This window comes from Portunus trituberculatus, chromosome 48 (genome assembly GCF_017591435.1).
Source record: "Portunus trituberculatus isolate SZX2019 chromosome 48, ASM1759143v1, whole genome shotgun sequence".
Taxonomy (NCBI): domain Eukaryota; kingdom Metazoa; phylum Arthropoda; class Malacostraca; order Decapoda; family Portunidae; genus Portunus; species Portunus trituberculatus.
The window spans coordinates 4,124,955-4,151,486 of NC_059302.1; the positions used below are offsets into that span (position 1 = coordinate 4,124,955).

The window sequence follows — 26,532 nt, forward strand, 5'->3', positions numbered from 1 at the left end:
GGTGGTGGTGCTTGTTCTGATTATGGTGCTTCTGTCCTTTCCTTTTCCTTTAATTCAGAATATCCATATACCTTTAATTCTGAGTTTGTGATATTCAGTAATGATTGTTTTCTTCAAAACTAATATTTTTCAGCAAAGCATTAACTTGTCAAAAAGGCCAATAAAAACATCCTTATACAGCAAATAATATATTTTATTTTCATTCCTGGTTCATATATCCCATATATGATCAAAATCTTTAGTAAAAAAGAAAAAAGAAGCGTGTGTGCATGTGTGTGTGTGTGTGTGTGTGTGTGTGTGTGATAGATCAGTCAGAGAAGTAAGAGACTCGAAAACTGAGAATATGTAAAGGTGTGGCATTAAGCTGGTCCCAACACTACAGGATTTTCTCATAACAAAAGTGAAGAACACAGGGAGATGATTGATATCTATAAGTTGGTAGTACTTGGTGTGTATGATGAAGAGGTGTGCAGGAAGATGGTTAAACCAAAGATATCTGCTTGTAACTGTGGGAAATAAATGAGTTGGTTTAACAGACATCACCAAATGTCCCTTTTTTACAGGATATGGAAGGAGACAGTAAATACTGATAAATAATCCAGCTATGGAACCTTATCCATTCTCTCCCTCACAAGCTTTAATTATTTCAGTCTAAAGAACTACCAGAGATCATCTGATAAAACTTTAGCAGCTGTGTTAATGAAGTGTGTCACAGCCGCTAAATGTTGTGCAAAGGTTCTCCAGAGAGATTTTTTGTCATTCTCAGAAGCTTCTTCAATTTCAGTCAGAGTGTCAACCAGGCCAGCAAATGCAGTTCCACCATAAGCATTGTTTTTGCTGGGAGCTGTTATCACATGGCTGCAAATAATTGACAATGGACATTATCATAAAGATATCACTACATCACACTGTTCATATTTCTCTTTTAGTAAGTTCCTGTGTGCACTGAGACAGACAAGTTAAAACAACACTTAATATTCAATGAACCTGGCAATATTTGAGCACTTGGTGTAACAGAATAAGTGAAAAACATACTTGTAGTCTGAGCGGCCAGGCAATCCTTGAGGATCAATGAAAGATCGTTCCACTAACATCAGTTGGTCATTAACTTGTCGAACAGCAAGTGGACTGGAAAAAGAAAATATTTCCATGTTGAGATGATACTTTTTCTTTTGCACTTATGCATGAAATACGTACCTTAAATATCGTAATTCTGCAAATCTGTATAAAAGCAATCACACACACACACACACACGGGACATCGTCGATGGCGGAGGTGGTCGCTGAGCTCCAGAGCAATCATCTATAATTCTACAGTTACCTAAGAGTAACCAAGGTGGGAAAGGAGCTGGTAATGTTTGTCCCGTCTCCATATAGTCATGTTAACTGTTGATTAGCAAAATAATGTCCAGTGAAGGTAAATATAAACTGTAGCCTGCGTTTGAGCCATCAGCTGGTTTGTTTACGTCTGCGCAACATGGCGGCCGTGAACTCGAAAGAGGAATCAGACTTCACAGGGTTTCAAGGAATAATGGAGAAGAGCGCTTATGTGAAGAAAATTCTGGAGTTAGAAGGTAAAATTGAAAACTGTTTGAAAAGTATGAGGGCCTGGAAACGAGTTATGACAATGTAAGAAAGACTGTGCCGATATGAAGAAGGAAAATGCAGCACTGAAAGAGGAAGTTAAGCTAATTAAAGTGAATTGCGAAAATGTGGAGAATCTCTAGGAAAAGTGATGGAGAAGCAGGCTGAATGGAAAAAAAGTCAGGAAGTGGAAAGAAAGGAGGTAAATTACAAAGTTGCAAGTCTGGAAAAGGAAATCAAAGAGTCAGGGGAGAAAACTTTGGGCCTTGCTGAAATTATAGATCAACAGATCATAGAAGAGAAGATAGCTGAGAAAGTGGTGAAGGTTATTAAGTCAAATGAGACATTGGTGAGGGAAACTGTAGACAAAAAGAGATGTGTGGTGATATTTGGTGTGGAGGAGGATAAGACACCGAGTAAAATGGAGAGAGAGAAAACATAAAAAGGTGATAAATAATATCATTAATGTGGTGCAGGAGGAGGAAAAGACCTAGTACAAGAAATAGAGGACTTCCATAGAATTGGAAAGTTCACAAGAGAAGGTATGAGGCCAATAAGAATCAAACTTAAGTCACAAAAGGATGTAGATGAATTGGTGGAGAAGTCATGGAGGCTAGCCCAGCAGGAAACAACAAGGAAGATTTGGTTGAGAAGAGATCTCGGTGAAAAGGAAAGAGAAATGTTAAATGAGTTGAGAAAGGAGGCTTTGAAAAAAATGAAGAGAGGACAGAAGAGGAGAAGAAAGAGTTTTTCTGGAGAATCTTGGATATGAGACTGAGGAAGTGGTTCATAACCCAGAAAAGTACAGCAAGAAAGGACTAAAGAAACTTACATATGAGCGAAATGTAATGTATTCCAACATAAATGGAGTGATATCGGGATTTTAGAACTCAACGATTACTTGAGGGACAAGAACCCAGATATTGTGGGTCTTACTGAAACAAAACTGAGAGAGGAGAAGACCTGATGAAGGTTGGAGAAGGGAAATATAACGTTTGGAAAAGAAATAGAGTAGGTAAGATGGGAGGAGGAGTGATGTTGCTGGTTAAAAAAGATATAAAGGTGGATCAAGTGAAAAAGGTATGGGAAAGGCAGAAGTGCTAAAGATCAGAGCAGAAACTAATGAAGGAAAAAGAGGCACTACATAGTGGTGTACGTACCACCTAAGACAAATGCATGGTCAGTACAGGAATATGAAGAAATGATAAGTGATACAGGAACATGTCTGGAAGAAATGTTGGGTGGCTGTGAACGAACTATAATGATGGGAGATTTTAATTGTAAAGAGGTGTGTTGGGAGGACTGGTCAATGGAAGGATCAGAGACAACATGGGGAAATACACTATTGACACTGGCAATGGAAAATGTGTTAACTCAGTGGGTCAAAGAAGATACTAGGTTTGGAGGAGAGGGAGCATCGTCAAGACTGGACTTGGTCTTTAGTACAGAGCCAATGGTCATTGAGGAGATGAGGGTGGAGTGCCCTTTAGCAAAGAGTGATCATGCAGTTTTGGAGTTCAAGGTGATAGACGAAGAGAAATCTAGAAGAAATGAAGAATATAAAGTGGGAAGATGGAATTATGCCAAGACAGATTTTGGAAACCTAAAGAAATTCTTTCAAGAGACAAATTGGATGAAATTCAAGAGTGCTAAGGAGCAAATGAAAAGTGGAAGGAATTTATAAAAATATACAAAGAAGGTGAGAAAAATTTGTACCAATAAGACAACATAGAGAAGTTGGAAAGCAGGACTGGTTTAACGATAGATGTGAAAAGGCTAGAACAAGAAAAGAGGATGCATGGAAGAGGTGGAGAAGGAAAAGACGGATTAAGCAGTGGGAAAGTTACAAAAGAGCAAGAAATGAATATGTGTTGATTAGAAGAGAAGAAAGAAAGAAACAAGAAAAGGATATAATTGATAAATGTAAAGACCAACCAAGGCTTTTTTACAGACATGTGAACAACAACATCAAAAATAGAGAAAGTATTGAAAGTTTAGAAGTAAATGGAGTATGCAGTGAAGATCCCAGGAAATGGCAGAGGCTATGAATGGATGCTTTCGGAAGGTATTCACAAAGGAGACTGCTTTTGACAAACCACTGGTAATGGAACAGAAAGGGATTATGAAGGAGTTTCAAGTAACGGTGGAGGAGATCAAGAACATGATGGGGAGTTTAGAAGTGAGAAAAGCTGTGGGACCTGATGGGGTATCAGGATGGATTTTAAGAGAATGCAGGAGCAATTGGCAGAAAAAGTTTGTGAAGTAATTGATGCCTCATTAAGGGAAGGTGTAGTGCCCCAAGACTGGAAAAGAGCTAACATTGTCCCAATCTATAAATCAGGTAACAAGAGAGACCCATTGAACTATAGACCAGTGTCACTTACAAGTGTGGTAGCTAAGATGTGTGAGAGGGTGGTGAAGACTAGATGGACAGACTTCTTGGAGAAAAATGACATACTTTGTGAGTGTCAATTTGGTTTTAGGAAAGGGCGTTCATGCACGACAAACCTGATATGTTACTATTCGAGGGTGATAGATGTAATACAGGAAAGAGATGGTTGGGCTGATGGAATATATCTGGATTTAAAAAAGGCCTTTGATAAGGTACCACACCAGAGACTGATCTGGAAACTTGAAATGGTAGGAGGAGTGCATGGCAGTTTACTAAAATGGATGGAAGACTTTTGGTAGGAAGAGAAATGAGAACAATAATTAAGGACAGACCATCAGAATGGGGATTGGTGGAGAGTGGAGTTCCACAGGGATCAGTGTTGGCACCAGTAATGTTCGCAGTCTACATAAATGACATGGTGGATGGGGTGTCCAGTTATGTGAGCCTATTTGCAGACGATGCAAAATTGTTAAGAAAAGTGAGATGTGACAAAGATTGCGAACTACTCCAGGAAGACTTGGACAGAATATGGAAATGGAGCTGTACATGGCAAATGGAGTTCAACACGACAAAATGCAAGAAAATAGAGTTTGGCAAGAGTGAAAGAAGAATCAGGAGTATGTACAAGATAGGAAATGAAGACATAAAACCAGTCATGAAGAAAAAGACCTTGGGGTGACAATTACCAATGACCTATCGCCAGAGAGACATATAAACAAAATAATTGGAGAAGTATTGAACTTATTGAGGAACATAAGAGTGGCGTTCGTATATCTAGATGAAGAAATGATGAAGAAAATAATTACTGCAATGATAAGACCGAGGCTTGAATATGCAACAATACAGTGGGCTCCGAACTTAAAGAAACACATAAGGAAACTAGAGAAAGTACAGAGGGCTGCAACGAAAATGGTGCCTGACTTAAGAGATTTGACTTATGAAGACAGACTGAAAAGAATGCAACTTCCAACCCTGGAAAACAGAAGAGAAAGGGGAGACCTGATAGCAATATACAGAGTGATGATTGGCATGGAAAAATGGATAGGGAAGATCTGTGTATGTGGAATGGAAGAATGTCGAGAGGGCATGGGAAAAACTAAAATGGCCACTTATAGGAGAGATGTGAAAAATATAGCTTCCTCATAGAAGGGTGGAAGCATGGAATAGTTTAGACGTGGAAGTGGTCAACGCAAGGAATATTCATGATTTTAAGAAAAGCTGGACATTAATAGATATGGAGACGGGACAACACGAGCATAGCTCTTTTCCGTATGTTACAATTAGGTAAATACAATTAGGTAAATACACACACACACACACACACACACACACACACACACACACACACACACACACACACACACACACACACACACACACACACACACACACACACACACACACACACACACACACACACACACACACACACACACACACACACACACACACACACACACACACACACACACACACAGGAGGTGAACTATAGTAAGGGTAATGAGGAAGTGATAAGTATGCTTATAACAGATGGTAAGAGGGACATTAATATTATAACAGTATACATACCACCCAGAACCAGTGCTTGGGAATATGAACAGTATCAAATGGTGATGAGAAATACTCTAGACAGAATAAAGCAGGAACTCATCAGAAAGGACAGAGTGATGATAGTCAAGGACTTTAATTGTAAGGAAATAGTGTGGGAGGACTATGAAGTGGTGAACGGTGGTGAGTGGGCAGAGGAATTGTTAAAAGTAGCAACAAATAACTTGATGACACAGTGGGTGAGATCACCAACAAGGTGCAGGGGACAAGATGTTGCAGCAAGGTTGGATTTGGTATTTACCAGGGCATCTCTAAAGAGGAAATTGAACATGAATGTCCCTTGGGAAAAAGCGACCATGATGTCCTAAGCTTTGAACTGGATACGGAATTAAGCACAGATAAGATTGTGGAACACAGGGAGGAAAAATTAAATTATATTAGGGCAAATTATAACCATATAAGGGAGTTCTTTAATGAAATTGACTGGTCCGTGGTATACCAGGAAGGGGATATGCAATTGAAATACGATAAATTTATGGATTTATATAACTCTGCTGTGAAGAAGTTTGTGCCATATCACAGAAAGAGGACTTTAAATAATAAACAGTGGTTTAATAGAAATTGTGAAGAAGCAAAAAAGAACAAAGAAAAGGCATGGAAGAAACTTAAGAAAAACAGTGATGTATTATCAAGAGAAGTTTACAAAACAGCAAGGAATAGATATGTTGAAGTAAGGAGAACAGCACAAAAGGAATATGAACAGAGGGTGGTGGAAAACTGTGATAGTGACCCAAAATGTTTTACAAATTCATAAATGGAAAACTAAATACAAGGGAGGCAATAGAAAAGGTAAAAAATGGGGAAGTATATGAGGATGCTGGAGATATAGCTGAAATTTTGAACGACAACTTTTGCAAAGTGTTTACAAAGGAGGAGCATTTTATGGGAGGAAGGCCTACGGAAATAAAGCAAATGCAGGACATCATGGTTACTAAGGAAGATGTAACGATAATTATAAGCAATCTGGATATTAATAAATCAATGGGGCCTGATGGCATATCTGGGAGGTTGCTAAATGAATGTAAGGATCAATTGTTGAACCCCGTATTTGATATTGTGGAAACCTCCATACGAACAGGATTAGTCCCGAAAGAGTGGAAAAGAGCTGACATTGTGCCTATATATAAGAATGGTAGTAGAATGGAACCGTTAAATTATAGACCAGTATCGTTGACTAGTATATTGTGCAAGGTATGTGAAGAAGTAATTAAAGCTAAGTGGAGTGAGTATCTAGAAAGTGAAAACATTCTGAGTGAAAGGCAGTTTGGTTTCAGAAAAGGAAGATCGTGTATCCAATTTATTATGTTTTTATTCAAGAGTGACTGACATACTACAACATAGAGAGGGATGGGTGGATGCTATCTACCTGGACTTGAGAAAGGCCTTTGATAAAGTACCACACAATAGACTGATGTGGAAACTAAAGATGATTGGAGGAGTAAATGATAAACTAGCAAAATGGATGGAAAATTACTTAGTGGGAAGAGAAATGAGAACAGTGGTGAGAGGAAGGAAGTCCGAGTGGAAGAAGGTAACCAGTGGAGTTCCACAAGGGTCAGTGCTTGGTCCCATCATGTTTTTGATTTATGTTAATGATATGCCAGTAGGAATTGACAGTTACATGAACATGTTTGCGGACGATACTAAAATTATGAGGAGAGTAAAGAATGTGGAAGATTGTAACAAGTTACAGGAAGATCTTGATAAAATATATGAGTGGAGTAAAGAGTGGCAGATGGAATTTAATATAAACAAGAGCCATGTTATGAAAATGGGAAGAAGTAGATACAGACCAAACAGGGATTACAGGCTGGGTGATGAGAAAATTAAAGAGACCAATGAGGAGAAAGACTTAGGAGTAACCGTGCAAAACACTTTGTCACCGGAGAAACACATTAACAAGATATTTTGGAAAACATATAACATGCTTCAAAATATTGGCCTTGCATTCCACTACCTAGATGAAGGAATGATGAAGAAGATATTATGCACCTTAATAAAACCCCAGTTAGAATATGCAGCTTGTGTCTGGTCACTGCATATGAAGAAAAATGTGAAGAAGGTGGAAAGGATACAGAGGCTGGCAACAAGGATGGTGCCAGGACTCAGGAAGTTACACTATGAGGAAAGACTGAGGAAACTGGGGCTGACCACATTAGAAGAGAGAAGAACAAGAGGAGATATGATAACTATGTATAAATTGGTGAACAAGATTGACATATTGAAGAGAGAGTTGATAAAGGTGACCACAAGTAATCATCTCCGAGGACATGGAAAAAAACTAATAAAAGACATCTGTCTAAATGACGTGAGAAAATACAGTTTCCCGCATCGTAGTATTGATAAGTGGAATAAACTGAGCAGTGATATCATTGATGCAGTGTGTGTCAATCAGATGAAGGAGAGATATGACAGGAGTGGACAAGGAGACAGGACACAGAGAGCTTAGCTCGGGCCCTGTAATACACAAATAGGTAAATACACACACACACACACATAGGTCCCTGGGTGCACCGGCAGATGAGCTGAGGGGAGTGTACCTCACCTTTATATTCCCTAAGTTCATGTACGCCTCCCCAGCGTGGTCCTCCTCCCTGAACCTCACACAATGACAACAGCTGGAGAGGGTTCAGAAGAGGGCGTTCAGGGTCATCCTCGGGCCTGCCTACAGGTCCTACGAGGATGCCCTGACCTGCCTGAGTCTGCCAAGGCTGGCCACAAGACACCAGGAAGCCTTGGTAAAATTTTGGAAAGGGCTGCTGCATCATCCACGTCTCCGCCACCTGCTACCCCCAGACGTGCCTCCCCCTGCCCGCGCCACCCGACACCAGAATTGCGTGGCGCCCTTAACCCCTTCACGCCGGATGTTAAAAAAGCCCGCCTGTATGATATACGGGTGGTAGTGCCGCGCCCGAGCTGGAAACTCGTGCAAGCTTGTCATGCTTGTCGTCTTTGTGTATTATGCTGCTATTTTTTAGTCACTATATCGCCTTCGAAGAAGAAAGTGGACGCTTCCCTCTTCGGAGAAAAAGAGAGAGAGAGAGAGATAGAGAGATAGAGAGAGAGAGAGAGAGAGAGAGAGAGAGAGAGAGAGAGAGAGAGAGAGAGAGAGAGAGAGAGAGAGAGAGAGAGAGAGAGAGAGAGAGAGAGAGAGAGAGAGAGAGAGAGAGAGAGAGAGAGAGAGACAGAGAGAGAGAGTGTGACATTTGCTAATATTTTAGACACAAGCGGACGCATGTAGCTTATCTTCGAGAGGAAGAGGGGAGGGAGGGAAGAGAGAGAGAGAGAGAGAGAGAGAGAGAGAGAGAGAGAGAGAGAGAGAGAGAGAGAGAGAGAGAGAGAGAGAGAGAGAGAGAGAGAGAGAGAGAGAGAGAGAGAGAGAGAGAGAGAGATGGGAACGGTCTATGCCATTGGGTAATTTAAGACATAAGGCGGGATGCATGTAGCTTATCTTTAGTGATTGGTGGAGACAAGGATGGTGGGAGGAGCACTAGGATTTCAAGGACAGCATGTGTAGTTGGTATCCAACACACTATATGGGACAACTGAACTGAAGAAAGCTCAGAAAAGAAATATGACGTCTACGTAGGCGTCACCGTATATGCTACTGGGGCTTCGTGACGCCCACATAGGCGTCACCGTATTGAAGGGGTTAAGAGCACCGCGCACTGACCGGTACCACCTTAGCGCGGTGCCCACTATGGTGCGAACCATAAATAAATAAATAAATAAACAAGTAAATTCTTGGTTAAGTTAGATCCGTAGTTAGATTTTTTTTTTTTTTTTATGTAGGGAAGAGGGCCAGCCAAGGGCAAAAAAAAGAAAGTTAGAAAAAAAGCCCACTTGAGCGCTGGCTCTCCAAAGAGTACAAAAAGTGCCAAAACCGTCAGCCAAAATTAGGGGAGCAAATGCCTCGATACCTCCCTCTTAAAAGAAGACAAGTTGTAGGAATTCGGAAATACAGATGCAGGGAGGGAGTTCCAGAGTTTACCAGTGAAAGGGATGAATGATTGAGCGTACTGGTTAACTCTTGCATTAGAGAGTTGGACAGAATAGGGATGAGAGGAAGAAGAAAGCCTTGTGCAGCGTGGCCGCAGGAGGAGGGGAGGCATGCAGTTAGCAAGATCAGTAGAACAGTTACCATGAAAATAGCGATAAAATATAGAAAGGGATGCAACATTTCGGCGGAGAGAAAGAGACTGAAGACAGTTAGTCAGAAGAGAGGAGTTGATGAGACGAAGAGCTTTCGATTCCACCCTATCAAGCAAAGCTGTGTGACTGGAACCCCCCCAAACATGCGAAGAGTACTCCATACAGGGACGGATAAGGCCCTTATACAGAGTAAGCAGTTGGAGGAGCGAGAAAAACTGGCGGAGACGCCTCAGAACACCTAATTTCATAGAAGCTGTTTTAGCAAGAGATGAGATGTGAAGTTTCCAGTTAAGATTATGAGCAAAGGACAGACCGAGGATATTCATTGTGGAAGAGGGAGGCAGTTGAGTGTCATTGAAGAAGAGGGGATAGTTGTCCGGAAGGTTGTGTCGAGTTAATAGATGGAGGAATTGAGTTTTTGAGGCATTGAAAACTACTAGATTTTCTCTGCCCCAATCGGAAATCTTAGAAAGATCGGAAGTCAGGCGTTCCGTGGCGTCCCCGCGTGATTTGTTAATTTCCTGAAGGGTTGGACGTCTCTGAAAGAACGTGGAAAGATGTAGGGTGGTATCATCAGCGTAGGAGTGGAAGTTAAGCATTTCATTGTTTTAATGTCCCCCCCCCTGTACATTTTCAGTGTAAATTTTTTGTTGCACTGCCAAATTAATAAACCATATATTATTATTATTATTATTATTTTTACACACACACACACACACACATGCACGTCCACACCACAGTAACTAATGCCATACCCTAAGGATCAATCCTTGTACCAATAATGTTCCAAATATATATTAATGATATACAAGAGGGCCTGAGTAGCTACATAATTTGTTTGCAGCTGATGCGAAACTACTGAGAGTAATAAAGAGCAATGAGGACGTATAGAATTGCAAGATAATTAACAAGATCTGGGAGTGGAGAGAAAAGTGTAGTGCCGGGGATAATAATATTAAGTTTTTAGTTATTAAGGTCATAATTATAGAAGTAGCAAAGAACACGTGGATACCAGACATACAGACATACAGACAAGCCAAAAGAGAAAGAGATGGTAGCCAGCTCATGAATTAAAAGCATTAAATTCATTCGCTATGTAATCACAAGTTTTAACAAGTTTTTCACTCCAGTAAGTAGACGGAGAACTGAGTTGTTCAGAAAAGTGTCTTTCAGTAATGTAATCTCATTAGTAATGCCAGTCGAATTCTCTGTAATTACTTCGCACCAGTCCTATTGTGATGACTGCTAATAATTTTGAAATCATGAGAGTAGTAGATGTGTTGGTTTCCGACAGTAGCAACTCATCCTTCTTCTGAGCAGGTCAGTGGCTCTTCGCTCTCATAAACTTAACATAATTTTTATATGAACCATAGTGTGTATACACATTATTTAATTACTTAGACAGTAGCAACTCGTCCTTCTTCTGAGCAGAAAGAGGCGGCTGCCCTCTCCCAGTGTGGTCCACATGTGTGTGTATATTTTGATAGGATATTCTTTTAGTGGAAATAGAGAAAAGTTAAATTAATAGTTGGCAGCGGTGTTGGAGTAAAGTGAAGGAGGGTGTGACTGTCACCCACCATGGTACGTCCTCCCCCTCCCTCAAAACAGTGTAATGAGACCCCCAAAGACAAGATTAAATGTGTGTGCTTGAGGAAGTGGCACTATCTGGTACATGTTCTTTCCGTTAATAGTACATCACAGCCTCAAAAGATGAGTAAGCGTTATTTTCTTGAGAACTACGAAGATTTTTTTTTTTTTCTTGTGAGCTATGAAGTTGCAAGTAATGCCGCAACTCAATTTTCAGGCTGTGTAATAAATTATATTATGTAATTTTCTTTTGTGCATTGTATTTTGTGGTGAGTGTGTATCCTCTCTCCAGTGAGCTGGACTGTAAACGAACGAACGTCAATGTGGAGAAAAATTTCACTTGTTATTATTCCATCAGTTTATGGTAAAGTATGTAGATTTGTTCAGTGTTAATCTTTCAAAATTCATAACCAGTGCCTTTGATAACAGTACTGCTACCATTTTTTGTCAAAACAAATTTAGAAATCATTCATAATTATTTTTCTTTTCTTATAAAATCCCCCACATTACACATGGGTATGAGTATGATGAAAAAATCATAACCATTATGATAAGATCCAGACTTGAATACACAACAGTGGTGCAATATCCACATATGCAAAGGGATATCAAGAAATTATAAAGAATTCAAAGGACAGCTACAAAGATATTTGGTGCCAGAAATAAAGAAAGACTGAAAGAAATGGAACTACAAACTTTGAAAGACAGACAGGAGAGGAAATTTAGTAATGATGTATAAGATAGTAAACTGTATGGAAAACATAGATAGACAAGACTGATATCACTGAAAGAAGGAGATTGGCAGATGAGAGTACCCTCAAAGATCATGAAGGGTCAATGTTTGAGGAACATTAATATGTTTAGCTTTCAACATAGAATGGTGGATATTTGTAAGGGCTTGAGTGAAGAGATTGTCACAGCAGAAAATATGCATCCATATAATGAAAAGCTTGATAAAAGTAGATATCGACACAGGTCATTATGAACTCTACTCAAACCCTGTAATGAACAACTAGAAAAATACTCACACACACACACACACACACACACACACACACACACACACACACACACACACACACACACACACACATACAATATTATTCCCATCAGTGTCAAAATTTATCTGGCAATGATTGTGCTCTACATTCTGAAATCAATACTGTGTGTCATTATGGTATTACTATCATAATGGAAATGAACTGAGAATAAGTGAAATTTGAAAAATTCCATCTCTAAAAAATAATCAGCAAAAACTCCAAATAATAAGTAAAGAAGAGCAGGTCTGGTGAGCAGATCATGTCCCAGGCTGTTTTCTGACCCCAAACATTAAAGTTCTCTAAGAACATTGTAACTAAGCACCCCACTTTTTTTTTTATACATTTCATTTTCTTTATAACATTTAGTGTTGTGCTGCGGCTAAATGTGGGTGCCTTATACCTTTTGGAATAATGTCTGAGAAAGAATCACTTACTTATTTTGGTCGAGACCATTTAGAACTTTATCAAATAAAGTAACAGCTTTGTTGAAATTCACAACAGCATCAGCAAAGAATTCTGGAAAAAAAAAAAAAAACTGATTACAGAACCAAAAAAATCACAAACCATATTTCAAAAGAGTATCAGTGCTGCACTTTCAGTTTATCTTGAAAAGAGAAAGGGATGGTAGTATGTTTTCAAAATAATATTCTGTTATTATCATAAATAGGAAAAGAATACCTACCTAAGGAAATATTTTGTGATGAAATCATTTGTCCATAGGTTTCTTGAATATTTTTTTGACTTTTAGATATATAGTCTGCATATATATGTAAGGAAAATGGAAGGATCTGAAAAAGAAAATAAAACCATCAAATTCTTGAGGCATCTGATGGAAAAGTAGCAAAGCCATTGCAATAAAGAAGACAACATCTTGAAAGTTCATCAAGCTGAAACACTCGTTTGGATTCAAGGGTTAAACGATACATATGGCTGAAATCTGAAATATTGAACATGATGTTTTTACTAGGTGTGTCCATATGGTTGAACACATGTCTGTCAGTCAAACACTGTTACCATATCATAAGGCAAAGCATGATGACATCATCATTAAAAATTAGAGTAACTGATATGGCAACAACCAGATGAAGTTATATACATACGACAATTTTTAATTCATTCAACAGTCAAGAGCAAAGACTGGCAGACAATGTTCAAAGCTGATGTCCACTGACAACACAAAGGTATTTAAGTCAGTGTCAGTATAGGTTCAGAAGACAGGTGGTTGTTGCCATCATCTGGTGTGATACATTATAATCATGGTGCAAAATAACAAGAAAAACATAACCACGTTGCTAAGGTAGGTGAGACCTAATCAACTAAAGCCCTATCAATACGATCAAGCATTGCCCTCAAACACAGGCCAGCAGTGATCTGTTTGATGACAAACATCTCACTTTTGATTGCAGAACAAGCAGAATGATTGTTCTTTTATTGCTCAAAAACACAGAACACTGCTCGCACCTCACAGTATTATGTCACTGCTAGACACGTGAAGTTTCATTAAGGAAGCAATGGACTGTGGTCATCACTATAACTGGTAGTGAGTAAGTGAAATGTCTGTTCTTATGCCCACTAAAAACCAGTGGTCTATAGCAGCACTTACGCTGATCTTTGAGGGTCAGCACCATAACTATTGTACTGCACACAACCCCGGGCGACCACTGTCTTTAGCTGTTGTGCATGTTTTAATTGGGGCACTTTTTGGACAGCACTACTGCTCGTTATCCAGCGAACAAAAACAGGAAGCTTGTCATTGTGCAGACCACTCGTCTGTGTTCAAGATGCTCGATCATGTGAACAGGACGTAACAGCCACGTACAGTTCATCCAATACACAAATACATTTTGTTCATTGCATGTCTGGCAATATTTTACTTCCACACCTCTGTACTGCCAGATAGTGTCCAAGGTTCAAAAACTATGAATATGGGCAGAGTCCATTACAGCCCTTAGTGCTCACTGTTGATGTCATTAGTGCTCCTTTCCACCTTCTGCTTCCCACTGTTAACTGGTAATAGTGAGTACTCAACAGACAATGTTTGACCATGTGGACAAGCCCTTAGAAATAAACAAATCATAGTCTGCAGATCTATTCATTAAGTTTCTCATACAGTACCTTGCTTTCTGCAAGTTTGATTGCTAAATCACCCCAGAGTGCAGTGACTGCTGAATGATATTTGAAGCCTCTGTCATATATTTCATCCACCAGAGCAAATGTTTCATACACTGTATGATACAAGGGATCCCCAAGTGTATTCTGAAAGGGAAAAAAAACACCAATATAGCAAGATGATTTTAGGAAAAGATATAAATCAAAATTCAAAAGTTGAGAATAGAGGAAACTCATAATATGCACATTTTGCTAAAGACAGCTAACACATTCAGCATTCAGTAAATCTTTATATTTCAGGTTGAGTAGCTTTAAAAGTGTGAACAGAGCAGCAAGTTGTTACTTGAGTGGGATTCAAATACAGTGGCTACTGGTGAGGGAACAAGCTCTTCATTAACATTATTTGGATGGACATACATATATAGGATATTCATGATATAGCAATTTAAGCCTATAAAGATAACAAATAATCACCACTTTATATGCATACATTATCATGCGTGTACCGAGTATCCATGCAAGGCACACCAATGTTGTGCTGCAGCCCCTTATAATCACTTCCTGTGCCAACCAGCTGCATCAGTGGAAGGTTTGGCTGAACCGGGTCTGGTCTTCTATGTGCCCAAGTGTCATACACTGTTGTCCTTCCTGCTTCTACCTCCTCTGGATTTGGATTTGGTATCTAGAAGAAATGAAGACTTAATTAAAAAGAATGCTCTATTGAATTACTAATTCATAAAGACAGTGATCAAGATGATTAAGTATACCCTGAAATCTGTGCTTCCATTTTGCTATCCTACCTAAGCAGTGCTTGCTTAGGTGTCACATTGCAAGCTGATATACAAGTACTCGGTGATGTGGAGTAAGTAAAAAAGCTGAAGATAAATGTAAAGGATGCAAAGATGAGAAATTTATAAGAGGAATCTGGAAAATTGAAATTAAAAAGAGCCACCAATAAGACCAAATAAGAAATGGATGGAGAAAGAAACTTCATTCTTAAGGATTCAGGAATTAAGCAATAGGAAAGGAATATAGACAATAAATGACTCAAGTAGTAAATGATGAATAGGTTAAGGTATATGGATACAATGACTTCTAACAAAGGGATGGAATATAATTTCACAAAAATTTACTGTAAAGTAAGATTGAGTTTGCTTACCCTTTTGGCACTTTCATATACTGCTTCAGTAAGAATTGGTACAGACTTTGTGCGTAGAGTGTAGTTTCCTGAAAAAGAATATTTGTAAAGAATATAAGGTACTGCAATCTGTTGGACTGCACTTGCTGACCTATGGAATACAATTTCAATCTGATTTTTTACAAAACTTTTGGAAAAAAAGAAAAAAATACTGTATGCTGGACACATGATCATGTGATCCCATGATCTGTTTCTTCTGTATTATCAATAATATTGGTGAGAAAATAAACTAGTACAGGCAACCCCTGCTTAACAAAGGTTCACACAACAAAATTTTGCTAAAACGAAGATTTAATTTTTCATCTGCTTGTTTAACGAACACCAAACTCGCTTTAACAAAGTTTTATCCAGGTAATTTTTTCAAAGTTTGAAAGCCCCGCTGTATCACGCAAGGCTTTTGAATACACCAGCACCTCTCGTGGACAACACACACACCACTCACTCCCCCTGTTCAAAACAATAACAGCGTCAGCAGCAGCTCGTCTTTCCTCGCTCAACTTACCACCAAAATACCCTGCAATGTCGCCTAGCGTTGCTAAGAAGACCAGGAAGTCTCTTACTCTCGAAGTGAAGCTGGATATTATTCACAGACACGAGAGGCGAGAAAATGCCACCATCTTGACTCCATCTACTGTCTCTATCATTTTCAAGTCAGCAGACTCTATTAAGAAGGCTGGTGAGACCGTATCTTCCTTGCAAGCTAAAAGAACCACCTGAACTCGTGACTCAACAATGGATAAAATGGAAAGCCTTGTGGAAATGTTGTACACAAGTTTTGTATGTGATACAATGATGCGCCCTTTGTTTACATTCCACAGGTTGGCGGTTAGTGTCTTTCCCGTTTCACTCTCCCTCCCTTCATAAATCTAAGATCATCAACATTATAAAGTTACGTACATACATGCATTAGCGTACATTATAATGACTTAAATCAAACTGCCTCAATGTTTAACTTCATAAATTTTACTTTCATTAAATCTTTCACTGTACTATGATGCACTCTCGCTTTGTTTACTCTCAATGGAAGTTCAAGTCAGGGGTTAAACTTGTTATAATCAGTTCGCTTAACGAAATTTCGCTTAATGAAGGGTTTTTTAGGAACGTAACCCCTTCGTTAAGCAGGGGTTGCCTGTATTCCAAAAATGTATATTTTCTGGGCCATTAAATACACAATACCATGAGATGATCTTGGTATGCTTGCATTTTAAGGGTTTTCAAGGTTTCAAGCTGATTGATTACCTTCAATAGCCATATCAACATTAAGATACGCAACAGCTCTGTCTGAGAGTTGCTTTGCAAACTGTTCTGTCCATTCTACAGAGCCCACCAAACCATACTCCTCAGCTCCCCAGCCACAGAAGACCAGTGAGCGTCGTGGTCTCCAACCTGAAGGTTAACAATTCATGTCAATGTATCAATAACACTGACACAACATTCTTCACTTTCAGTGAACTAAATGCCATGAAATGATCCTGTGAATTGACCACACTTTTTTATTATTTTTGAACAAAATAAAATCATATGTATAACAAAATACTATATAGCTTATGATCATAACCTAAACACACATATACACAAGAAAACTGTACCTCAGAATGAATTACCTGTTTCATTGTGTAGCTGAAGAAAGACACGACTAAGCTCCAACATAGCGGCCGTGCCAGATGATGGATCAACAGCACCCAGGAGCCAGGCATCAAGGTGATTGCCAAGCATGACATATCTATCTGTTTAGGCATTGAAAATAGTGATAATGGATGAAAAAATCAGAATGGAGAAAAGTAGAAAGTAGAATACCTCAAGCATCTATTTTGGTACCAATACCAATGTATAAATAAAATAACAAGCTTAGATCAACCACTGACTAAGGACCTCAACATAGTGGACAGAGGATTTCATCTTGACTTCACACCTAGAAAGAAGAGAGTTACAAATACCTGGTTCCTCTCGACCTTGAAGAACACCAATGACATTGTATGTAGTGGTCATAATATTTTGGTTGTTAACTTCCAAGTTTACAGTCCAGTCAGCTTCTCGGAAACCTGGTCCCAGGCGATATGTCATGTTGAGGTCACCCTGCCAGGTTTCTGGCGCTGCTGCCCCACTCATCTCACTGTCTTGCCAAATATCATCACATATTCTATTATCTATTGGTAGTTTGTAAGTCTGGTGTATTGGCAAATAAATTAGTTTTCTGAAAAATGACATCATGGGAAATGGAGATATACCATGTTATGATGATCATAACCAGTATGGATACAGAACTATGAAAATCATATCTTCTGTTGAATGTAATCTTTCAGAAACCAATGAAAGTTGAATCAAAATAACCATCATTTGTTTTTAGTTAGGAGTATTTAGTAAAGTGTTTTATTATGTGTCATAAGATCTCATAGATTCACCTTAACAAATCAAAAGCATCACTATAACTGATGGGCTGGACAGGGATCTTTGGAATGGAAGCTTCCTCCTCTGGAATCCTGAAGGCACTTTCTGAAAAGAAAAGATAAGTAAATCACAAAATAAAATAGCTTCTCAAGTTTCACTCCTAATTAGTTCCCTAAATACCATCTTTGCTGTGAAATCTTGCAGAATCTAAAGTAATAACCTTATTTGAAAGATATAATTTATCAATATATAGAAGAATATGATCACAACTAAAACTCATGGAACACACACACACACACACACACACACACACACACACACACACACACACACACGGCCCGGTAGCTCAGTGGTTAGAGCGCTGGCTTCACAAGCCAGATGACCGGGGTTCGATTCCCCGGCCGGGTGGAGATATTTGGGTGTGTCTCCTTTCACGTGTAGCCCCTGTTCACCTAGCAGTGAGTAGGTACGGGATGTAAATCGAGGAGTTGTGACCTTGTTGTCCCGGTGTGTGGTGTGTGCCTGGTCTCAGACCTATCCCAAGATCGGAAATAATGAGCTCTGAGTTCGTTCCGTAGGGTAACGTCTGGCTGCCTCGTCAGAGACTGCAGCAGATCAAACAGTGAATTACAGTAAATTACATAAGGAAGTTGGAGAGACTACATAAAATGGCTACAAGAATGGTTCCAGAATTTAAAGGAATGACATATGAGGAGACTAAAGGCTATGGATCTACCAACCCTGGAACAGAGATGAGAGAGAGGGGATCTGATACAAGTTTATAAATTGATTAACGGAATGGATCAAGTGGATAATGAGAAACTGATTCTGAGAGAAGAATATGACATTAGAAGCACAAGATCACATAGTAAAAAACTGAGGAAGGGAAGATGTCTGAGAGATGTTAAAAAATATAGTTTCCCACAAAGATGTGTTGAGACTTGGAACTGTTTGAGTGAGGAAGTGGTGTCAGCAAAGAGTGTGCATAGCATTAAAGAAAAATTGGATAAGTGTAGATATGGAGATGGGGCCACACGAGCGTAAAGCCCAGGCCCTGTAAAACTACAACTAGGTAAATATACACACACACACACACACACACACACACACACACACACACACATGGTATAGAATGAAGATGACTACTTGCAGGAGAAATGTGAACAGCTTCCCAAGCAGAAGCACAAAAGCATGAATCTAGAAGAGGTGCATGAAACATCCACGATTCTAAGAATGAATTGGACAAAAGTAGACACAAACATAACTAATTTTCCATTCATTATAAAAAAGTAAACATAACTACGTACACACACAAGCTAAGGAAGAGGATAAGCAGAGCAGAAGTTTCTCCGGACTTATCACATGATTTGTTATAGTGCTGAGTTCCTGTCATTACCTATAACTACAGTATTATGTATGTAGGAAAACAGCAGAACAGGGCAGTTCTTATACCATCACTATCTTGTGGGACACAAGCTGACTACACCATGAAAGCAATGGAAGGGGAATGGCTAAGTAAAATCTTACACCTGCTTATGATTTGTTTTACTGAAGACATAAGCCATAAAGAAATTTTGGTATAATTGGGCTACATACCAGTTGCTGGATAAAATGGAGTAAGAGGATCCCCATCAACAAGTTTGGTAGTTCCAAGTGGAGCAGCAGAAGGGGGCATGAAGTATGAATGAGGATAAACAAAGTCTGGACCGACAGGAGCATAATCAGCTGGGTCACTAAACAACAATAGGCCAAGGGCTCCTTGCTCCTCAGCTCTTTGTGCCTGAAGTACAAGTATGCAACTGTGAAACAACTAAAGTTCATTTATAAAGTCATCACTGACTGTCAAGATATACTCTGACCAAACACTGATAACCAAGTGAGTTTATTTTTAATGCTAAACTTACAATGTTTGCCCTGAAGGACTGACCATAACGAGCCAAAACGATGGTGCCCGAGACATTCACTCCTGCATTAGCTAGGAAGGCAAAGTCCTTTTCAGAGCCATAATGAGCATAGACCAATGAGCCCTGCAACACATAATTTCAAGATTAATACACATCCAACACCAACTCCTGCTGCAGTTATATCATACTAAGCTAGGAGATTTATCAACTGATACTTGGAATAAACCTTTCATAGCAGCCCATCAGAGCATGCAGTACAGTATAGTGCAATTAATATACTGGTATCCTGTTTTATACCCCAATTGAATACATTCTTATATTCTTGAGTATGTACAAGACAAGAATTACATGAATTGTCTAAACTTACCCTAACATTGCCTGCAGCTCCGTATCCATTGAAGTTAAAGGGAATATCTGGGATAGACTCCTCCGGAGCATATAGTGGTTTCTGTTTAGTGGCAGCCACCCACATCTGATGGCCTAAACCATCAAGCAGACGAACCTGGCAGTGAATAACAGAACTTCAATCCATTCATACCTCAGCCCTATTCATGCTCATGTTGATAACTTCTTGTAGCTACATTCTCCAAACATCCAACTCCGCTACAGAATGTTCAACTTTTGATCTTGTGTGACCTCACAATGCAACACTTTCTACTCATTCTCACCTCTATCAAGTCCTATTATTACCATCACAGGAGCTAAGCAGCATCTTCAACAGGGCTGCAATTTCTATGGGAACAACAGGGACCATGTAACTCCCTTATCATGTTTCCTTTAAATCAATCATTTACTTTTTTTAAGAATTAAACTTATTTGTCTTCTTAAAAATACCTACCCTACCATTAACACTGCTCAACGAACTCTTGATATATATATATATATATATATATATATATATATATATATATATATATATATATATATATATATATATATATATATATATATATATATATATATATATATATTTACTGTGTGTGTAATTACATAAGAATATTAAAATGTGTTATCTCACAGACCTGGTTAGGCTTGGAGGCACTAGGGTAGGAGAGCAGCACTTTGTAGGGTACCATGTGCACCTCATCCATTCCTTGCAGCTTCCATGTGTCTGCCACCCACTGGGCTGTGTTCCATTCATCTTCAGTGCCCCCAAGGTGAAGATTAAGTGTCAGGTTCCTGGATGGCACATCAAAAGGGATCATCATAGGAAAACGATACAAATCATGAGTGCAGTGCGTGAGAAGATCTATGTGTTTGATTGGGTTGTCCTAGTAACTGCAAGTTTTACTTATATTTAACTAAAAGACATGACTGCAGATCTGCTCCTGACGAAAGTGCCATGCTCCCTTGAACTCTGCAGAGTCTGTAGTACATCAAGCCAACATGTCAGCCTGTTCATTTCCTTGTGTGCTAGCATGTCTAGACACCCAAATTAGTGATAAGGATTTATAACAAGAATTTACCTTATCAATATAATTTCATTGTATTTATGTGGCCAAACTCAATTACCTGAAGAGCGGAAATACAGTCTAAAAAAGGGTAACTGACTGACAAGATGAATTTAAAGCAACATGAAATTCAGCAGAAAACACTGATGTATGGGAAGGCAGTCAGAAAGTGACGGAACTCTCACATAACAACACACTTGCTCCGATACATTCATCCATTTTGGAGCCGTCAGTGTATAGATGTAGGAATGGAGGGAGGCCAGTGACGGGGCCACAGTGTTAGTGAAGCTCCAATTCTCTTCTTTCCTGGGTAAGTTGATGGTGAAGGTGATGGTGGGACATTTCCATGAGGGGAATATTGGACAGCACGAGCAGATCCACATCGTCCAATTTGACACCTGTCCTCTCCTCTGGCAAAGCCTGTGGGTGGAATCTTGCAGCGAATGGAAGGTGGACCGCAGCGTGAAGGTGATGGTGCTGCCATATAATTCTGGTTGCTATTTATTGCTGGGGGAGGAGCTTTCTGCATAGGTTTTCTTTATTCCATTATATATATATATATATATATATATATATATATATATATATATATATATATATATATATATATATATATATATATATATATATATATATATATATATATATATATATATATATATATATATATATATATATATATATATATATTATAATATAAAGGGGTGTCATGTGGTATGATATTGGCCTCAGCCTCCATCCACACAACACAAGGCTCTTAAAGATAATTTGCACATATTCATTCTGAAACACATACAGTCTTCTTGCTGTTGCTTTCAATGCAGATCCATATACTGGTTTTCCAGTCCAGGTGAGAACAAATTTAAGACATTACATCATTAATAAAGATTTTGTCTGCTCCCAATGAGATACCAGACATAAGATACTTTTTTTTTTTTTTTTACGACAGGATAAACAATACATTAATGTGAGTTTACCATCAAAATGCAGAACTTTAAAAAATCTTTAAACTGCATCGGATGGGCGTGGGTTGTTGATACAGAATAAGGTCTACTGAAAAAAAAAAACCTTTTTACATTTGGGAATGTAAAGTTAAATCCCTACAGAAAGGGTCACTGCTGAACGAAATTAACAGTAGCTGAGACTCACCTAAGAAAAGTACGTATATTTGATGGATTGACAGCTTTGATGACATAGTCCTCCACGTCATTGAGTGAGAGCAAATTCCTTCTCAACAGTTCCCTGGTGCTGATACTACTGGGGACGTTCACATCGACTGCAAAACACACATTCTCCAATTACCACATTAGGTGACGAGAACTAAGAAGAATCCAATGCATGTCCTAATCGCTGCCTTCAGCGTTGATCAAATGCATGCCCATCTCCTTTGGTCATTCAATGTATTTCGTTCCTTCTTTCGAGTCACTTCCTGGCTACTGTTTGAGGTCTATATCTTTTTTTTTTTTTTTTTTTCTTTAATAAATGTTCTTCTGGAGAGAGAGAGAGAGAGAGAGAGAGAGAGAAAGGATGATGGAGATGGTTGGGAGTGAGCATGATTGAGAGATGTAGAAATTAACGAGTAGAAACAAGGAGTGGGCATGGGAGACGAACATGCATGAAGTGGAGACCGTGGCGTTAAGATGGCAGGTGTGGCTTTATTAATATATTACATCATGAGTTCTGGTCGATGATATTAACATTAAAAAAAAAATTCCTTTAAGTATACATATCGCTCTACCGTAGGTAAAAGTAGTTAAGGGTTAGAAGGCTTCTTCAAGTAGGTAGAGAACCGTCTGTACAAATAGGTATGAATTAGTATCCACAACTTATGTAACTCAACTATTCAGACAAAAGTTTGTTTTGTTGTTTATATGTTTAGTTAGGTTTAACATTGGGCCGCGCTCCTCCCGGTAAGCACTAAGCACGTTCACTGCAAAGTTCATTAGGTCTGGCCGTACCCAGTGACAGGATACACTCGATCCGAAAATGCATAAACAGTGTGGCTGGCAGACGTATGATTTAAGTTAACTTACGTCCTACCTGTACACTGGATCCACATTCACTCCCTTGTAACGGTCATTAAATTTTTACAAAACTTTGAATTCAATGTCTTAAATTAAATTCTAACCAAACCTAATAGAAGTGCTTCAGCGCTATAGAGTTGTCGCTCCTCCATTATCAAAGAATACTGTAGCTCATAATCTTCTGAAGAGTTTTCGAATCATTTCGACTCATTGCTCTATGCGAACTTTTCTCCAAACATTGCTCGTGTGAACCGCGCTTTAAACTCATGTGACTTACGCTTTCCTCTCACAAAGTCTGAGTTGCATTCAGCTGACAATAGGGGTTATCGCATGACGTTATCAATTTGCTGGGCGTTTACATTGTAGCCAGTGCAAGGTCATTATTATTGTAAGTCTATCTGCATACATAAAAAAAAGAGTATCTAGCTGCAGACTATGCAATGAAGGCGAGACGTGACCTCAGCAGAAATACTGACAAAAAATAAAAAAAATAAAAATAAACAAATAAATAAAATCGGGACCGGAGATGTTGAGATTACAGTGAACCTACATTGGGTCCACCTACACTCCCTTCAAACGTTCATTAAATTCTTACAGAACTTTGAATTAAAGCTTTTCAAGTCAATTCTAACTAAACCTAATCGAAATGTTTTCTCGCTGAGGTAGCAAGAGTTGTTGGTGCTCCGTATCATCACTTGAGTAGTTGAAAACGTCTCGACACGCTAGGAGTATTCACAACTTGGTGCGAATGAACTTTTCTGCATTATTCACATGGCTTAATTATGATCTCCTATTACAAGATTCAAAAGCTGCATTCAATTCACTCATGATGATCTCCATACCGATAAATTAGCTAATCATACCAATGTTTTTATTTTATTTTATCCAGAAGTTAATCTATTTATTTTCTCGCCATATTTCAAGTAGGTCATAGATTTGACATATTTGTGTACTGGATTACATTTGCCGTGGTGACAACAATGCGATATAGGAGCTGCATGTCTTCACTTACCACAATAATGTTGATCTTAAGTGCTCCATATTACTTATTAACCACCATTTTTGTTTTAATATTATTAAAAGAAAGTGATCATCATTCCATAGCTAGCTAAACTAATGGTACGACCAGCAGTACTTTGTGATACCGCAGATACTGTTATCAGTTTTATAATAATCGTGGGTGTGGGTTGCTCTGTAACCAAGTAAAAGAATGACACATCCAGGAAGATTGTGTACCATCAGTGATAACAATTAATAGTATCGATGATAATAATAACACTGGCGAAAGCTTCTAATTTGTTCTCGAGAGACAAGCAGATTTGACCGAGGACAAATACCTCATAAAATATGAAATGCTGTCTAGAAAACCGAGCAGAGGTGAGGGGCGTGGGAAAGCAGGGTGTGACAGATGTGTGCCACGCCACACAGCTACAGCTATAGTACATTCATCTCAACACGCCCAACAATCCTTGCATGGCCACTTACGGATTTCATGGCTGGAGAAATCACTCGTCACACACACACACACACACACACACACACACACACACACACTAGGTGACCAGCAGACGACCGTGGTGAATTACACACACCGCGTAGTGTAGTGGTAAGCACGCTCGACTCAATCGAGAGGGCCAGGTTCGAATCCCGGTAAGCGGCGAGGCAGATGGGAAGTCTCTTAATGTGTGGCCCCTGTTCACCTAGCAGTATATAGGTACGGGATGTAACTCGAGGGGTTGTGGCCTCGCTTTCCCGGTGTGTGGAGTGTGTTGTGTGATCTCAGTCCTACCCGAAGATCGGTCTATGAGCTCTAAGCTCGCTCCGTAATGGGGAAGACTGGCTGGGTGACCAGCAGACGACCGAGGTGAATCACACACACACACACACACACACACACACACACACACACACACACACACACACACACACAAAAACTATCTTCCATGCAACTAGGAAGCAAGACGAAACACCGCAACTTTACTACACCACCTCGCCTCAACTGATGTATATAATGAAACAATATTTGGCTTTTTCTATTACTTTTCTATGCATTTTTTCTTCTTATACTGGTAAGATTTTTGAGATTTTTTTTTTTTTTTTTTCATGCCGATAATTGTGTACATGTGTATGACCGCCGGAACCTTATTGCGCATTTGATGGGGTTAAATGTTACTCTGCATGTAATGACACAAAACATACACCTGCTACCTGACATTAGATATATGATACATTCATACACGGAACAAAAAGAAATAGATTATTTTGTTTTAAAATCCTGACATACCTGTAAAAGCAAACGTGACTTTTTAACTACAATTTTATCTTGAAACTCACCGAACATTGCTATTACGCCAATAAATCCCACAGCCCAGAGTACGTAGCTGACTCTACATTTTGCGTCCCAGCTCATTGCAGTCTGCTCAGCTGTCAGTGTCACTATATTTCCGATGCAGAGCGGCAGGTACTGGCCTCGGTTGCTTGAACTCTTAGTTCTGTATATGTAGCGGCTAGCGACTGGGTAGATATCGTACCGCACTCTTGTGCGCTTAAGTGCCAAGCTCCGCCCTTCATGGGCAGGGTCATTGCAGCGAGTCATTGAATAGAGGGCATTGGCCTCCTGTGTTGTGTTGGGTAGACACTAGACACCGCTGCCCTTTGTATAAGAACAAGTGACTCCGCTCTTCCTGAGGTGTTTTCTTTATTTTTTCTCTCACCTGTTTTCATCCATGGTTAAAACTGTCTTATAATTTTTTTTTTCTTATTCTAGCATCATAACGATGAAACATCAATTCTCTCTCTCTCTCTCTCTCTCTCTCTCTCTCTCTCTCTCTCTCTCTCTCTCTCTCTCATGTACGTGTGGGGTGTCTGTACATATATATATATATATATATATATATATATATATATATATATATATATATATATATATATATATATATATATATATATATATAAATGAAACTACTAGTTAAAAATACGTGTCATTTCTTCCTTCCCATACCTATATCATTATATAGACATCTTGAATCCTGCTAAATGTGAGATAAATAGCTGATAGGGCTATAGTGGTGCGGTTCCATGGGATCTTTCCTCCA

The 26,532-nt window shown here is 39.1% G+C and overlaps 1 protein-coding gene across 2 annotated transcripts; it reads right to left on the minus strand.

Annotated features, from left to right (window-relative positions):
• Nucleotides 1-175: 175 nt before the first annotated feature.
• Nucleotides 176-25,956, minus strand: LOC123498753 (putative N-acetylated-alpha-linked acidic dipeptidase). 2 transcript variants are annotated; one of them, XM_045246159.1, is made up of 17 exons: nucleotides 25,772-25,956; nucleotides 22,563-22,689; nucleotides 20,985-21,141; nucleotides 20,330-20,464; nucleotides 19,963-20,085; nucleotides 19,655-19,838; nucleotides 18,073-18,163; nucleotides 17,608-17,783; nucleotides 17,275-17,397; nucleotides 16,910-17,056; nucleotides 15,632-15,699; nucleotides 14,963-15,154; nucleotides 14,479-14,619; nucleotides 13,046-13,151; nucleotides 12,798-12,879; nucleotides 1,036-1,128; nucleotides 176-858 (listed from the first exon to the last, which is right to left on the minus strand). In XM_045246159.1, the coding sequence occupies exons 1-17, from the start codon at nucleotides 25,845-25,847 to the stop codon at nucleotides 660-662; spliced, it is 2,220 nt and encodes a 739-aa protein (XP_045102094.1). In that variant the 5' UTR covers nucleotides 25,848-25,956; the 3' UTR covers nucleotides 176-659. The 2 variants fall into 2 exon arrangements, with proteins under 2 accessions (XP_045102094.1, XP_045102093.1); XM_045246158.1 differs by lacking the exon at nucleotides 25,772-25,956 and adding an exon at nucleotides 23,254-23,371.
• Between the last annotated feature and the right edge of the window lie 576 nt (nucleotides 25,957-26,532).

What these genes read in the sequence shown, in the direction of transcription:
- LOC123498753 (XM_045246158.1), bottom strand. Translation starts at nt 23,356, where the DNA reads ATGAACTTTGCAGTGAACGTGCTTAGTGCTTACCGGGAGGAGCGCGGC. An exon ending in GTGCCTCCAAGCCTAACCAG is followed by an intron (nt 20,465 to 20,984) that starts GTCTGTGAGATA and finishes ATTCACTGCCAG; the next exon opens with GTTCGTCTGCTTGATGGTTT. An exon ending in TCCATTTTATCCAGCAACTG is followed by an intron (nt 18,164 to 19,654) that starts GTATGTAGCCCA and finishes TTTTCTTTTCAG; the next exon opens with AAAGTGCCTTCAGGATTCCA.